Source organism: Chelonoidis abingdonii, chromosome 4, assembly GCF_003597395.2.
Source record: "Chelonoidis abingdonii isolate Lonesome George chromosome 4, CheloAbing_2.0, whole genome shotgun sequence".
Taxonomy (NCBI): Eukaryota; Metazoa; Chordata; order Testudines; family Testudinidae; genus Chelonoidis; species Chelonoidis abingdonii.
In genome coordinates this window covers 112,660,148-112,674,935 of record NC_133772.1, presented here as the reverse complement: position 1 = coordinate 112,674,935, position 14,788 = coordinate 112,660,148, and the positions used below count along the sequence as shown (strand labels likewise).

General features: G+C 43.0%; 1 protein-coding gene across 2 annotated transcripts in view; it reads left to right on the top strand.

Moving 5' to 3' along the window:
* SPTLC2 (serine palmitoyltransferase long chain base subunit 2) overlaps nt 1-14,788 on the top strand; it is a 137,087-nt gene that overhangs the window by 52,430 nt on the left and 69,869 nt on the right. For both annotated transcript variants that reach the window (XM_032801909.2, XM_032801910.2), the window contains 3 exons: nt 311-416; nt 1,329-1,548; nt 3,359-3,485. In XM_032801909.2, the coding sequence (XP_032657800.1) occupies nt 311-416; nt 1,329-1,548; nt 3,359-3,485 (453 nt within the window). The remainder of the gene's footprint in view (nt 1-310; nt 417-1,328; nt 1,549-3,358; nt 3,486-14,788) is intronic.

Genomic DNA, 14,788 nt, shown 5'->3' with positions numbered 1-14,788 from the left:
GTCTCTTTCTGATCTCTGTACTGTTGTACTCTTAACCAGGGATAACCAAATCCTGGCCCATAGTGGAAATCATGTGTCAGTGCTATACCACACAGCCACAGTCACTTTTAACATGAAATGTGGCTTGCAGGAGATGTGGCCTCAAATGCAATGTGACCAAACTTGGATCATGATACAGATAGATTCCACAGGTATTAGTCTCTGTGAGCCACTCTTCATATCAGAGGGTGGCTGTGACTTGTAGCTGTGACCTCATTTGTGTGCTCCTGCATTTAGTTATGTCGTGCTAATGCTTTTATTTCCTGTGCAGACATGCAGAGCCTGGAGAAACTACTCAGAGATGCCATTGTGCATGGGCAACCTCGCACCCGCAGGCCCTGGAAAAAAATCCTCATCCTGGTGGAGGGAATTTACAGGTACAAGTTACTCTCTACCTTGCCTACACTCTCTTCACAGGATCCAGTTGTCAGGGTTTGGGTTCCATTGCTGGACCAAGCTAGAGAGTTGATTAATGTGAGCATGCCTCTTAGCTGTCGCTCTTGATGAGAGACCATTTGTTTTAGACCTAGATTGATCTGTAAGCTCCTCCCACGTGGCCTACTGCAATAACAGCTGGTACTGATGGAAAGCTTCCCATCTCCTAAATACAGCACAAATTCTAACTAATCTAAACAGATTATTTACATCAAACATGCTAAGCTCGGGAGCTGAGGTTTTAGACTGTGTTTATTACCCTCTAGTCCAGTTCCCTTCTCTGGTGATCTGTTTATTGATCATGCTAATGGGAATAGATGGCAATATGTGCAGATCTCATGACTTCTCTGAATGTGTGGGAGATACAAATGGGAGATCAGTTGCCCTTGCACCTAGTTCATGACTTAAGGATCAGGTGGTCTGGAGCTGCTTGTTGGAAGGCATGCTCAGCCTGGTTGGTCTCATTTAGGAGACCAACAATGTCAACTGGTGGCAGCATAGGACACTGAGGTTTGTGAGGCAGAGAAGCAGTATCTGTTTTAGATGGAAACACATTACAGAATGCATTGAATTGGTCTTTCATCCTTGCTGCAACTTAATCTGTTTAACTTGTGATGCTGACTTTCAGAATAAGGAAATTTGGACACAGAATGCAACAAATCTTGTTTTTAAACATAAACACTTGTAAAAGAAATTTTTCCATAGAGGTGTTAAGGTCTGTAGATAATGCTTCCATGATAGGAACTAAAGAGGAGGAGGGTAGGAAGCCAGTTTAGAATCTCCAAACAGAACCCCAGCTATCAAAACCCCTTAAAGCTGAATCTAACCTGATTTGATCTGTTTTTCTTCAACAGCATGGAGGGTTCCATAGTCCGCCTGCCTGAAGTGATTGCCCTCAAGAAGAAGTACAAGTCATACCTGTACCTGGACGAGGCTCACAGTATAGGTGCCCTGGGTCTCACTGGCCGGGGTGTGGTGGAGTATTTTGGACTTAACCCTGAGGATGTGGATGTTATGATGGGAACGTTCACCAAGAGCTTTGGAGCTGCTGGAGGGTACATTGGAGGCAAGAAGGTAAAGAAGTGGTGGAGAGATATGGTGGGAAGCAAGCTATTCATTTGGGCTTCTGAAGATTAAAAAGAGGAAACTACTAGCTGGTTAACAGATAGTTAGGGCCCTATCAGGTTCTCTACCAGGATACGTCCCTAGAGGTCTTGCTAATTTCAGAGTTAGCTTGTTTCTTGAGTTCACCTGGTACACTGGGAAGTAAACATTATGCAGTTCAGTTATGTGGAATTCTGTCCAATGTGGATGAGTTGAATCCAGGAAAAAGTTCCCCTAAGAACTCCTAATTCCCTTGAAGGAATGATAAGTTAAAGCTGCTGAGACTGGGTGAGGAGAGGTTGTGCAATTCTTCTAACAGCTACTCAGTGCTTTAAGGTAGGGATTTTTTAATTGCTACCTGTTAATGAAGCTAGCAGTGAGAACTCTGAAGGCAAGGGTTTCCTAACTCCTAATTAAGCTCTATGGAGCAACACTATATGCTATTTCATCTGCTCTCAGGCATCTTTTTTTCTTTCCATAATCCTTTCTGTCTTTGCTATATGCCCGATAGTCCTCCCGGGAGACGTCAAACACCTCTTGGGAAGCCCTGCTCTAGAGCAGTGGTTCTCAACCTTTTTCCATTTGTGGACCCCTTAAAAAATGTAGAATGGAGGTGCCAGACCCCTTTCAAATCTTAAACGTTATGTGCAGACTCCCAAGAGCCCTGTATGGATACAAAATTTGTATCTGCATCCGATCTTCAAAATATTGGTCCATGTCTATAAAGCAGATATCCCCAGGTTTGTAAGCACAGGTTGAAAACCGCTGTTCTATGGGAATGACAGCCTTTCGCAGACTCCTTAGACATAGTCTGCAGACCCCCAGGTGTTCATAGACCTCAGGCTGAGAACCACTGCTTGGAGGAGACAAAAACAGCATCGTGCTAATAGAACTTGAGTAATACATGTTGAGAGAAATTTCTGCCCCTGGTTACCGTTGTGCAGTCCCATAGCTTTTTTCATAGCGGAGGCCAGAATTTGTCCCACCATGTGCTGTGATGTTTTACTGTAGTGAATCTCATTTCTGGGGGTTGTGGAATAGTTTTATTATACAATGACTGATAAGTAACTGTTCCAGGGAGTGGTGCCCCTTGCCTTCCACGTGGCTTGCTTCCATCTTGTGACAAAAGCTATATTCGAGTGCAGAAGGGAGGAGCGGGTAATAGAATAGAAAAGGGAGTGGCTCTCTGAAGTTCTTGCTAATAGCTGCTGCCTTTATCTATAGTGCACTTAGCAGAAATCCCTTGTGACTTTTATATGCCTTGTTCGGTGACGTGCTTAGGAATGATTTGTATCAAACATGATACATAGCCATCTGCAGAGCCTATTCACCACCACACAGGAATGAGAGGATTGATTTGCATCTTCCCATGACAGAATGATTGCTCTCAAAACACAACCTGTGCACAGCTTGAGTAATTCCAGACATCTTGTTGCGAAACCCAATTCTGTGACCATCGGCAGAATGAGTCTACGTTTGAGTTAGCAATTTTTTAAAAAAAAATTTTTTTATCAACCATCATCCTGCCTTGGAATACAAACTATAGTGCACAGGGATGTTTCACCCCTACTGTTAACACTTTAGTTGTAGTAGATGTTAGTTACAAATGGCGTAAGCAGCTTTTTACGAGCTTCCTAGCCTTTTCTAGGTGACTTGTAGAGAATGTGTGTGAAACGTGTGGTGCTGCCATTTGTAGGGTCGTCATGGTACCACTGGAGCCTATTTCTTTAAGCTCTGACTGAGGGTGGTATCTGAAGGCCTCCTGTGTTCATTTTGTCAGGACCTGATTGACTACCTCCGTACGTATTCTCATAGCGCAGTGTATGCCATGTCACTGTCACCACCTGTTGTGGAGCAAATCCTCACCTCCATGAAGTGCATTATGGGTGAAGATGGCACAACTTTTGGTAAGTTTTTTCTATTTGGTAAATGTTCCAATCCTGGAATGGGGGTCTGTGACTGCTGGAAACGGAACCTTTTTATAACAGTGGCACTGGTAACTGTGCTTGCTGCCAGACACGTTAGCATGCATTTTTGTTTAAACCTAATTCTTGAAGCAATAAGATAGTTATTCACTGATTAGAAAGTAGAGATGTTACAACTAATGCTGCTCTGCTAGTAATCTAGCAAGGTAATGCCAGCAAAAGGTAGGACAGGTTAATCTTACCTAAAAGGCAAACTGACATTTTGTACAGTACTGAATTTTCTCTTCTGTATTGATTTACCTCTGTCTCTCAAAAAAAAAAAGTGCAAACTTAAAACACATCATATCTCCCTACTCTGAGTGATCTGCTTGGATCCTAGGATCACTCAGAGAAAGGTGTAGTGGTTGAGTTTTTCAAAGTAACTGGAAATATTTAGCAGCAAAACTACAGTATTTAGAATTTGTCTCATTCCAAATTAAGACCTTGTTTTGAAACGAAGTTGAGGCTTGGTCTAGCAGTTTTTTGTTCATAATATAGCATGCTCAGTGTGCATCAGCCTTTTTTAAAAGTTGATGGGTGTCACTATTTCATTCAGAATACATATCATTTGCAGTCCAAACACCTTTTTTTGAATTCTAAAACTAATACAAATGTATTCGATTCATAGTGTTTTGAGCTTTTGGCCACAAGGTGGTAGTATGCACTGAAGAATTGTATTTGCTCTGTAACTGTGAGAGAAAAGGTGGGTGAGATGATATCTTTAATGCACCAACTTCTGTTGGTGAAAGAGACAAGATGAGCTTGAAAGCTCGTCTTTCAGCAGCAGAAGTTAGTCCAATAAATGATATTACTGCACCCACCTTGTCTGTCTCAAATCCTGGGACCAACAAGGCCACGACACTGCAAACACTGTGACATTAAGGCCATCAGACTAGTTGACTTGACAGAACTCCTGTGGTAAAAGAATGTTGAACATAACTCTAGGTAACTTTTTTTCTCCTTGTCCTAAATCGGGAATAATGTAACTTGTTTATACTATATTACAGTAAAATTAATGCTATTGATTGTTGTGATGGTGGTAGCTCTGGAAGCAAAAGTAGCTAATCACCAAGGCAATGCTATCTGCGGTCACATCTGAGTGCTTTTAAGGGTACACGGCAAAGAAAAGCCTGCAGTTCAAAGTCCTCTGAGGTCTGGGTCAATTGACTTATGTTACTGAGGCTTGAGCTGCAGGGCTAAAAGTAGCAGGATAGATGGTTCGGGCTCGGCTGGAGCCCACGCTTTGAGTACTGGTATCCTGCACTAGAACCTTCTCTCTAGCTCTCCAAGAGCAAGCATTACCACATGGTCGGTTATTGATGGATACAACTATGGCAAAGAGATGAGTCATGCATCCTTTCCTAAAGGTGACACTGTCAGAGCTACTTTAGCTGATCATTGGTCTGAGGATTGGCCTTGCTTTGAGCAGGGGGGTGGACTAGATGACCTCCTGAGGTCCCTTCCAACCCTAATATTCTGATTTGCCAACACTTCAAACTGATCACCTCAGGCACTGCTTCTGTTGGGTCACTTCCAGTGTCTGCTGTGTTTAAGCAAGTGAGGACTGAAAAACGTGTAACTAATTGGAAGTTCCACATAAATGGTTAAGACGAGCACGTTACCAGTTTTTGAAAGTGGCTTTTAGTAGCACTGGCATTTTTAGTAACTTTTCTGTATTGCCAGAGAGAAGTTTTTAAGCCTTTGAGAGCTGGTATGTGGTATCAAAGAAACTTCATATTGTGGCAGACTTTCATGTGAATTTTAGTGCTATTCAAAGGTGCTGGATTTGACAGCCTGGAAAGCTGAAGTTTTCTTTTTATCCACACTCAGGTAAATGGATCACTGCAGGCTCATCTCTCCTGGAAGAATATCATTAAGTTGTTAAAAAAATTTCCATTTGACTTCATCAGGGTGATTCTTGCTGGGATGATTACTACAGTACTTGAAATGGTCCTTTTTCAATTCATTTTCAGTGCAGTACCAATTGCCAATCCCGCTATAGTTCAAAATCGTAAATCAACATTTCTATATATATTGTTTTAAAGTCACTGCTGCTTTGCAGTCCTGTTCCATGGAGAAAGCTGCTTAAAACTCCTTTGTGCAGACCTAGCTGCTGCTCAGTGTAAACTTAAGGTACTTGTGTTCCAGTGATAGTCAAAAACAGAACAAAAGGACTAAGGACAGGATGATGGTGTTCAATGTTTGGAAAGTAAAATTATGTAAGATACAGGGAGTAGCCGCCCTAATGAGTGGTAACTGTGGAAGGCAAACAGGTAGATAGCTTAAGGGCTATACTGGGGTGCTATTGAACGTCTCTGAAACCAAGAGAATACATCATGCCATATGAACATTCTCTGGCCATTCTGTAGGCAGCTAATTAAGTTTTATTTACCGATGGGCAAAACTGAGGCACGTAATGGCCTTGCCAAAGCCAAAGAAGGAACTGATAGTTGGATTTCCTTGTTCTTGGCTCTGGGCTCTGAGCAATATAAAGTCTGTAATTTTTATGTAGTATTCCTTGCTGGATAGAATGACAGGAGATTGTTAAGAAAGAAGCATAACTTTCTTCACAAAAGTGTTTCTCAATTTCATGAAGCATCAGCCCGGGGAGGGAAGGCAGAGGTCTCCAAACTTGCAACACAATATATTGCTGCTACTACAATCTAAAGTCAGTTGTGCAACTGGAGGAAATGTTCCCTTTGAGGTCTTTCCAGCAGGCTGTCACTAGCTAACAGGATGTTAGTAAGCAGGCAGCCTAGATAAAATACGCATGGAAACTAGCATGGCCATTTGCAAAGCTCAGGCAGGAGGCGAATGCAGGCTGAATAGATTTAGTTAGGTGACAGCACATGAGTGTGCAGCCTAGATTGGGATAGCAACTTTACTTTTTACTTCATTGTCTGTTTAAACTAATCTGTCAGTGCTGGCTCTTACCTGCTGACATTCATAATAGGTGCCCATGTGGTGCTGTCCAAACCAGCCTATATGGCTTTAAAAACATCATGTATCAGTGGAAGTGACTGTATCCTGGAGGGGTAGGCTAGAAAACATGGCCATTCCAGCTAAGTCAGCAGTTCTCAAATGGGAGTCCACAGCTCCCTGGGGGTCCGCAAACCCTTTCAAGGGGGTTGTGTGGCCCTGCGACTGAAACCCAGAGTCCGAGCTCTAGCACCCCCACGGAACTGAAGCCAGATGGCACGGGGCTGAATCCCCGAGCCCTGGTGCTCCCTGTGGGGCAGAAGCCCTGAGCCCATGGGCAGAGTTGGGCACATGGAGGGCATTCCTTTTCCCCACCGCCACCAAACTGCTGCACAAGAGCACAGCAGTCCTGGGGGCAGCTCCACACCTCTCTCCCTGCCCCCAGGCCAGATTGGTGGTGGGAAGCCAGAGCCAGGCAGGGCAGTGCTGGGTAGCTGCTGCTCTGGCTGGTGCCATGGAGCAGGCAGCCACAACATATCCTCCTCTCCGGGTTGAAGCTGCTCCTCGGCTCCCAACCGCCTCTGCACCAGCAGAGGTAACTGGTAAGAGCCATCTGGTTGGGGAGATCTGGCTCTGTAATTGGCAGAGCCCTCCCAGCACACAGCCCCTAGTCACCCTCCTTCCCACACACAGCCCCAGCTAATCCCCTTCCTGCACTTGAGCTACCCTCCTGCCCGCACACAGTCCCTAGCCACCACCACCCTCCCTGCACCCTGAGCTGTTTTCAGACTTTTTGAGCTAAGCCCCCCCACATCTGAGTTACAATTTTTGGTTGTGTGCCCTCCGCCACGCGCACACACAGAGGCTGGGTGGCCTGCTGAGGTGAGTCAGGGGGTGGAGGTGGCACTCCCTTCTTGGACCCTGCCATGCAGAGGTAACTTGAGCCCTGCTAACCCCTTCCCACCCCCCAAAACAGAAGTCAAAGTGCACCTATGCCCAAGGCTCCTCCCCCGAGGGTGTGCCCCCCTCCCTGGGCTGGGACCTGGAGTTTTTATAGCATGTCGAGGAAGGCCTCAGAGAAAAAAAGGTTGAGAACCCCTGGTCTAAGTGATGGCTGAGCCATGTTTCTGTCCTTGGGCAGCTGCTGCCATTTCTTTTGCTGCTCTTAGTAGGTGCTCCTCAAAGTCCTTCTCTGTAGCAATGCAGTCTTGGGTCCCTATCCTGCAAACCTGAGAGTCCACCGCTTCTATTTACTACTTTACTTATAACTAAAGCAACAGTCTTGTAGTCTTGAAATGGATCGTATGAGTTTGCTTTCTGGAGCCTTTGAATGTTTCCACAAAAGTAACAGGAGCTAAGAAGGGAACATCTGAAATATGTGGGACATGCCATCTTCTAGGAACAGAGCCTCTAATTGCAGCTTGTATGGGCATCCATTCTCTTGTTGCATTCGGCTGTATGATTATAAAAAAGTGAAGGGGGAATGAGAGAGTTTCTAGGTTGAGTCCCCATCAGAGGACGCATAAATGGCGAGTGCTGCAGATGTGAGCATGTTTTAACAGTTCAACATCCTCCTGTCTTTCTCCCTCTTTGAGGGCCCCTCCCCAAAAGAAAAAGGGACACATTTCTAGCCATGTCTCTCTGCATGGTTTTGAAGACTTCCAATAAGAGAAATTAAACATTTTTGCATTCGAACTTTAATTTCTATAAAACATGAACTTCCCCATATTTTTAAGGAGCATCCTTGTTACACAAGATGATAAAATGCTTTCTAGAGAGCTGATCTGAGGCTTGCGAAGGCAGGCTTTAGGGTAGGACAGAAAGGAAGCAGTTGAGTGGCTTCAGGGGATGGGAGTTAATAATTATTGCCCTGGGCAAGTAGAATTTTCAGTATAAACCTCTAGCTTTTGTCATCCTTCATCACCATGGTAGGAATGGGAGAGCAGATAATGTGCCTAGGGTGACAAACTGCAAGGCTGACAAGTTGTTGCTGCACAAATGAAAACGGCTAACTTCAGAGAACTGGAAGGAGGCCAGCCTTACAGGAGTGAATGGAGGTAGGGTGGAACAAGTAGTTGTGAAATCCAGGAAGGGAGATTTTGAAAATGATTGGAGAGTGTGTTGTGTGATAGTTTCTATAGTAAAAATTGTCCAGTTGCAGCAAGCTGCCTTATCCCTCCAAAAAAAAATGTGACATGTAGAGTAAGGATTCTCAGTTTGCTCATGTTAATCAGTAAAGCAATCAATTTGTTCGCTTTCACGTGGACTCTGATAGTGTCTGATCTTGGTGCTCAGCAATCTTATGAATGCTCACTAATTGGATGTGGCAGCTTCCAGGAAAACCTAGCTACTGTAGAAAGTAGTGTGGATAACTCATTAGAGGTGCTCTTCGTTCATTACTGACCCTAGTGCTGTAGTGTGGTGCTAAGGACACTCTTCACCCTGAGTCAGTAAGTATTCCAGTTCCTGTGCTAGAGGGCATTGTGCTGCCAGAAGTGTCCTTCAGATTAGACATAAAACAGACCCTTGGCCCTTAAGCATCCAGTGGCATCTTTGCAATAGTAAAGAGGCTAATCCTGTGTGTACTACCTTCTTCCATTGCTCTTGCAGTCCCCACTGAATGTTAGTATTCTAAAACAGAAGATTCATAACATTCAGTGTCGTTAGTGTAGAATGTCTGTTGAATTCACAACTCATAAGAGCCTGCTTTTCTGTGTATGGTGAAATGATCCCTATAAATGAAGTCTGGTACAAACTGATTTTTTTTCAATCTTTGGGGCTGAACAATGCGTGAATCTTTGTTTTTCCAGATAATATGAGGCTCCAATATATGAAATAATTCACTGAGCCTTGTTAAATTTAAGTCTGCTGAAACTAGTTGTGAATGACTGCCTAGATGGTAACCATAAAGAACCTAGCAAAGCAAAGAGCAGTGAAATGAACCTATGAGAGGAGAAGTTTTAAGGCAGATGTTAAGGGAAAACATCTTCTAACGGATATTTAGGAAACAGAAAAGGCTTTGTGGGAGGAAATTGAGGTTCTGCCCTTTTCAAGTTGCAAATACAGGATACAAAAGATATTCATGGCAATGGTGTAGTGCAGGGTCCTGTGTAATATTCATGCTAAGCTGGATGACGGAGCGGGCAATTCCTGGATCTTGTGTTCTGCAGTGAAGAGCTTTACAAACAGATCTCTCAACCGAATGGTGGTAGAATCAAAGTATAAGGAAAACCAGCGAGAATTTCCATTAGCAAAAGAGCTAGTTTACAAACTGAATGTGGGTATAAATGGCCATGAAGCAAGTCTGCCAAAATACTTGTCATATATAAATACAAAATATTACTGGAAATGGAAATCCCAGAGAGAGACCCTGCCTCTCTCTTAAACAAAAAAACAAACAAAAAAACCCCCAGAAACTTTTAATAGTAAAATTTTTAAATTTTTTGCAAGAGCTCTGACTGTTGCTATTTAACTACTAATATTTTTCTTTTACTCAGTCAAGTGAGAGTGGAGAGTCAAGAAGAGAAATTTAGTAAGATGGTCACTTCAGGATTTGGTTTCCTCCCAGTTGGCATGCTTGAGTAGTTTTGAACTCGGATGCATCTGCCAGACTTGGTGATGCCCTCTCTAGACTTGATGGCTGTTGTTCTTTCCTGTGCTCTTTGCTCAGAAACAGTAAATGTTTTCTTTTCAAAGACTAGGTCAGGGTTGAAAATAACATGGTGAGTTCTGTACTAAGGGTGAGGAGGGGGATTTGGGATATGCATTAACTCTGGTGTCCTGTTCTGACTACTGGCAGCAGTAGCGCCATTCAGAAGGCTGGACCCTTAAAGATTCTCCCACTCAGCCACAATGAGATGGGGATTGAGTAGGGATGGACTGTCGTGATATGGGACAGGGGATTGCGTGGGACTGGTTAATTCTTGTTTATGCTGTGACTGGGTTCTTTGAATTGATCTAGGGATTTGATGGTTCAATTTAGGGTGTTTGTTATTGTCAAGGGCTACCAAAGTATTGAATGGGTGCTCTTTTGTCCATGATGATGATCTAGTAAATTAATAAGTATTTACCCTCTGTGACTTTTGCAGAATCAGTTGGCTCAGTTTCAGAGTCAAAAGTTTGTCAGTGCTACAAATTCACTCTGGGATCTGAGAATCCAGCTGGGTCTGTTCTGCCTCTTGCATAAGAGCCAGCAATATAGATCATGCATTTGGAATTGGGCTGATGATGCACAGGCAGAGTAGAATTCAGCTTGTTCACCCCAGCAGTGTTGTCTTCACAGGGCTGACAGGAGTGTAGGGAGTGGTCGTCAGTAAGCAGGACTGACTTGAGGCATGGAGGAAGCAATCTATGAAATAAGAAGGGGCTGAGTGAGAAGTGTGACCACCTTTGCGGACAGTGTTAAGGAGGGGTTGAATCAGGACAGTTTGAACTAAACCTTCTGTTGTCTGCCCTCTCATTGAGCAGAATGTTAGTTTAGTCTTTTCAAAAAAGAACCAAGTTTCTTTCCTGGTGATTTGTGAGGAATGTCTTGAATATGAACCAAGAGTAAACTGGTACAGTAGTAACCCTCTGAGTGTGAACTGGTCCCATACATCTCAGTGGGTGTTAACTGTGCAATCTAACCATGCCAGTGTAACATCAGCACTGGTTGGTAACTGTTTCATTACTGTTCAAAGCATGCAGATGGTATTCTGAAGATTGACACAGTCTAAATGGCAGCATGGTTTGGGTGGAGCTTAGACTGTGGGGTAAGCTTGTTCAAGGCTGCCACTTATTTTCCTTTCTGAGTTCATGTTTGTATTATGGTAGCGCCCTGACATTTCATTTAAGGATGGTTTCCATGGTGCTGTGCACTGTACAAATGTGTAGTAAGACTCTCCCTGTTCAAGAGCTCATGATCTAAATAAAGAGCTTGCAAAAGTTGATGTGGTGGACAAGTCCCATCTCAAAAGCCATCTTAACTAGAAAGTTCAACTGCTGTTAGACCCTGAATTAAGATCAATCATAAATAGAAATCTGTGTAAACAGTTTTAATTTAATCCTTCCTCTGCTCCTGAGCCCAAACACAGTACTCTTGAGCTAGTTGCATTAGAACAGGAAAATGAAACTCAGAAACAAACTTCAGGAGTCTGACCTCTAAAAATTCTAATGAAGGCAGGGCACAGGTAGCCTTTATCCCAGTGTACCTAGTGAAGGTCAACCCTATACCGCCTACCTTATGTTGACCTCACCTACCTACATCAGTGTAGAAGCCACAGTGCCTTGTTTCCATCAGCATTTTACATGACACAGCTATCTTGAGTAAACTAGCTCGCTGTAAAATTGTACCTTTTTTGCAGTGATGAAGCAGCCTCAGACTAGCTAAATCAAGATAAAACTACCCTGTACCTGGTCTCCATTAGGTTTTTACAAGATAGCTGTCTTTTAATTTAAAAAAGAGCAAATTTTTCTTAGCAGAGGTGAGACCTACGTGTCCAAACACTGGTGTAATAATGCAAAGTACAACCTAAGGAGCAGCCCTGAAAGCTTGGCACTGAATGTAAGTGGCTTCCAGCCCAATGTTTGTAATCTGCTCTTTGTACCTTGTTTGCAACCTCAAGACTTGGGCAATTTCTATATAGTTCAAACAGAAGCAGTGGCTGCTATTGCAGTTGAAAGGGGAATAAAAAGTCCTTGTGCAGGCTGAATTTGAAAACATTCAATTAGCATTAAATTCAGCTTATTTGAATTTCCCCTAATAATGGACTTGTTAATGAGGTGTTAAATTATCACCTTAGGAACCAGGGACCAGTCAAAACTAATTTGAGCAAAGTGAAACATTTTTTGTTGCGGCCCTTGAGAATCCCAAGCTGGGCTGGGGAACTGATGGAGAAACAAATACTGTGGGGGTCATAAAAAGTTTCCTGCTTCTCCCCAGGGGACTGACAGCTATAAACATCTCTCACTGTGTTTGTGCCTCCAGCAGGGGGTCTTTTAAATCCATTGAGCTGCTGCATCCCTATCTCCCTCCCATGGAGCATGGTCAGACTCCAGGAAAACCGTTTTAACCTGGGGGCGGGGGGGGGGCGTGTCTTTCTGGTTTTGGTCCTGTGAGGAATGTTTGTTTACAAATGCTGACAAAACTTGTATTGTTATATCTTCTTTGATGCTGTGTTTATTGGGTGGGGGTGTCAGCACTCTCTGGTATGTTTCTCTCACCTTTTGGACTTTTAATCAACAATGTGGTGTTTGCGTAGCAGCTGTTAAAAACTTTCTAATGCACCACTTCAGGTTTCAGGTGAGACCTGTGTGTACATTCTCCTTGTTCCTATAGCATAGCAACTCCTGCTATTTCTATGTTTTCTTAGGTCTACATAGCTACAAAAGCTGAATTGTCATACAGGGACAGCAGCTAGGAAATCTGAATCTTAAACTAGCTTTGTTTAAATGGCTTATTTGTCTGTCTTCATCAATTTAGAGATCAAATAAAATTATTAGATCCTTTTTTTCTCTCAATAAATAGCACATGTATAGCACTCTCTCTATCCAGAGTGCTTCTAGAACACTAATCCTCTAACTTGGGATGGAGGTAATATTCCTGTTGTGAAACAGCACGTCTTACTAATGCCAATTTTTTTTAATACTGATTATTTGATTTGGGGTTTGTGAGGTGAAGCATTTGAACAGGAATGACTGGCTGCTAGCTAATGAGATGGCAGAGAAGAGAGGTTCTAGGCCAGGGGTGGGGCAGTGTGGAACTTGAGAGTTCTTAGCTTAAGCACCGGAGTAGGAGTTACTAGATCAGAGGGCCTCAAACTTCTCATTTAATCTTATTTGTATTATTGTAGAGGCTAGGAATCTGTTCTGGACCAGGACCCCATTGTGCTAGGTGCTGTACAAATATAGAACAAAAGGAAGGTTCCTGCCCCAAATTGTTTACAATCAAAGTACAAGAGAGGTAACAGATTTTCCTTTTACTTCCCCATATCTCTGTAACCATGAGACAATTTAATTAGTGGGTGATGATGGGTTGATTGGAGGTGGGGCATGAATAGTCTCATGGGCATGATCTCTTTTTCCATCAAGCAGTATCCCTGTGGCAACTACATCATTTATTTACACTCAGAAATAGTATTAGGTACTGTTGCCATATAAGTAGTTAATACTTTCCTAAATGGTACAGGCACATAGCAAAGGGTGCTCCCGGCCTCAGAGTGCTTACAATCTAAATAGTAGTTCTAGCTGCCCTTGGCAGCTGGAAACAAGGAAAGCCCTCCATGTGACCAAATACCAACCTTTGCACTAAGATTTTTATACTTGTTCTGACAAAACTAATGTAAAGGGTGACAGGCACTAATGTAAACCACCCTAGTGCAAGTCATGCTTTACATTGGTACAGCTACACCTGTGTGAAACTCCCCAGTGTGGACAAGGCTGAAAATCTCTCATGACTGGTACCTGAATGTTTAAAGAGATTTTTTTTTTAAAGAAAACACTGTTCCTTAAATCATGCGTGTGCTTGGGAGAAGCAGAGAGCTTTTTCTAAGCATGCACAGCAGCTGCTTTTTCTGTCTTTTAAAGCTGTAATATTTAGTATGTGAGCTTGTGCATAATTGCCATCTCATGTTGGAAAAATACACTGTTAATAGAACCAAGCAGTTTTCTAAGCTTGCCAACGTATCTTAATTTTTTTTTTACTACCATAAAGGTAGTGCCTGTAGAACACAAAGTTAAATAATTTATTCTGAAACCAGCTATGGCTGTTTCTCTTGCCCTTACCATCTCATTCCTGTTTTTTATTCTAAGTTTCTGACTAGAAGGAGTTTGCTGGTATAGCTGTAGTGGTTAATCCTCCTAGTGGGGATGTAGTGTATGCAAGCAAAAGTGCTTTTGCCGTCATAGTTTATCCCAGCTCCCCGAATGAAATAAGGCTATGTCTACATTACCGTGGCACAGCTGCAGTGCAGACACTCCTAAATTGATGGAATTGTTTTTTGTTGTAGTTAATCCACTCCTCCGAGGCGGGAGCTAGGTTGACGGAAAAATTCTTCCGTTAGCTGCATCTGCAGTGAGGGATTAGGTCAACCTAACTATAACATTCAGGATGCAAATTTTTTCACAGCCCTGATTGACATAGCTTCATTGATCTAATTTTGAAGTGCAGACCAAGACCTAAATTATTCTGACAAGTTTGGTCATAATTCAAAATGACCTGGACAAATTGGAGAAATGGTCTGAGGTAAACGGGATGAAGTTCAATAAAGACAAATGCAAAGTGCTCCACTTAGGAAGGAACAATCAGTTTCACACATACAGAATGGGAAGAGACTGTCTAGGAAGGAGTA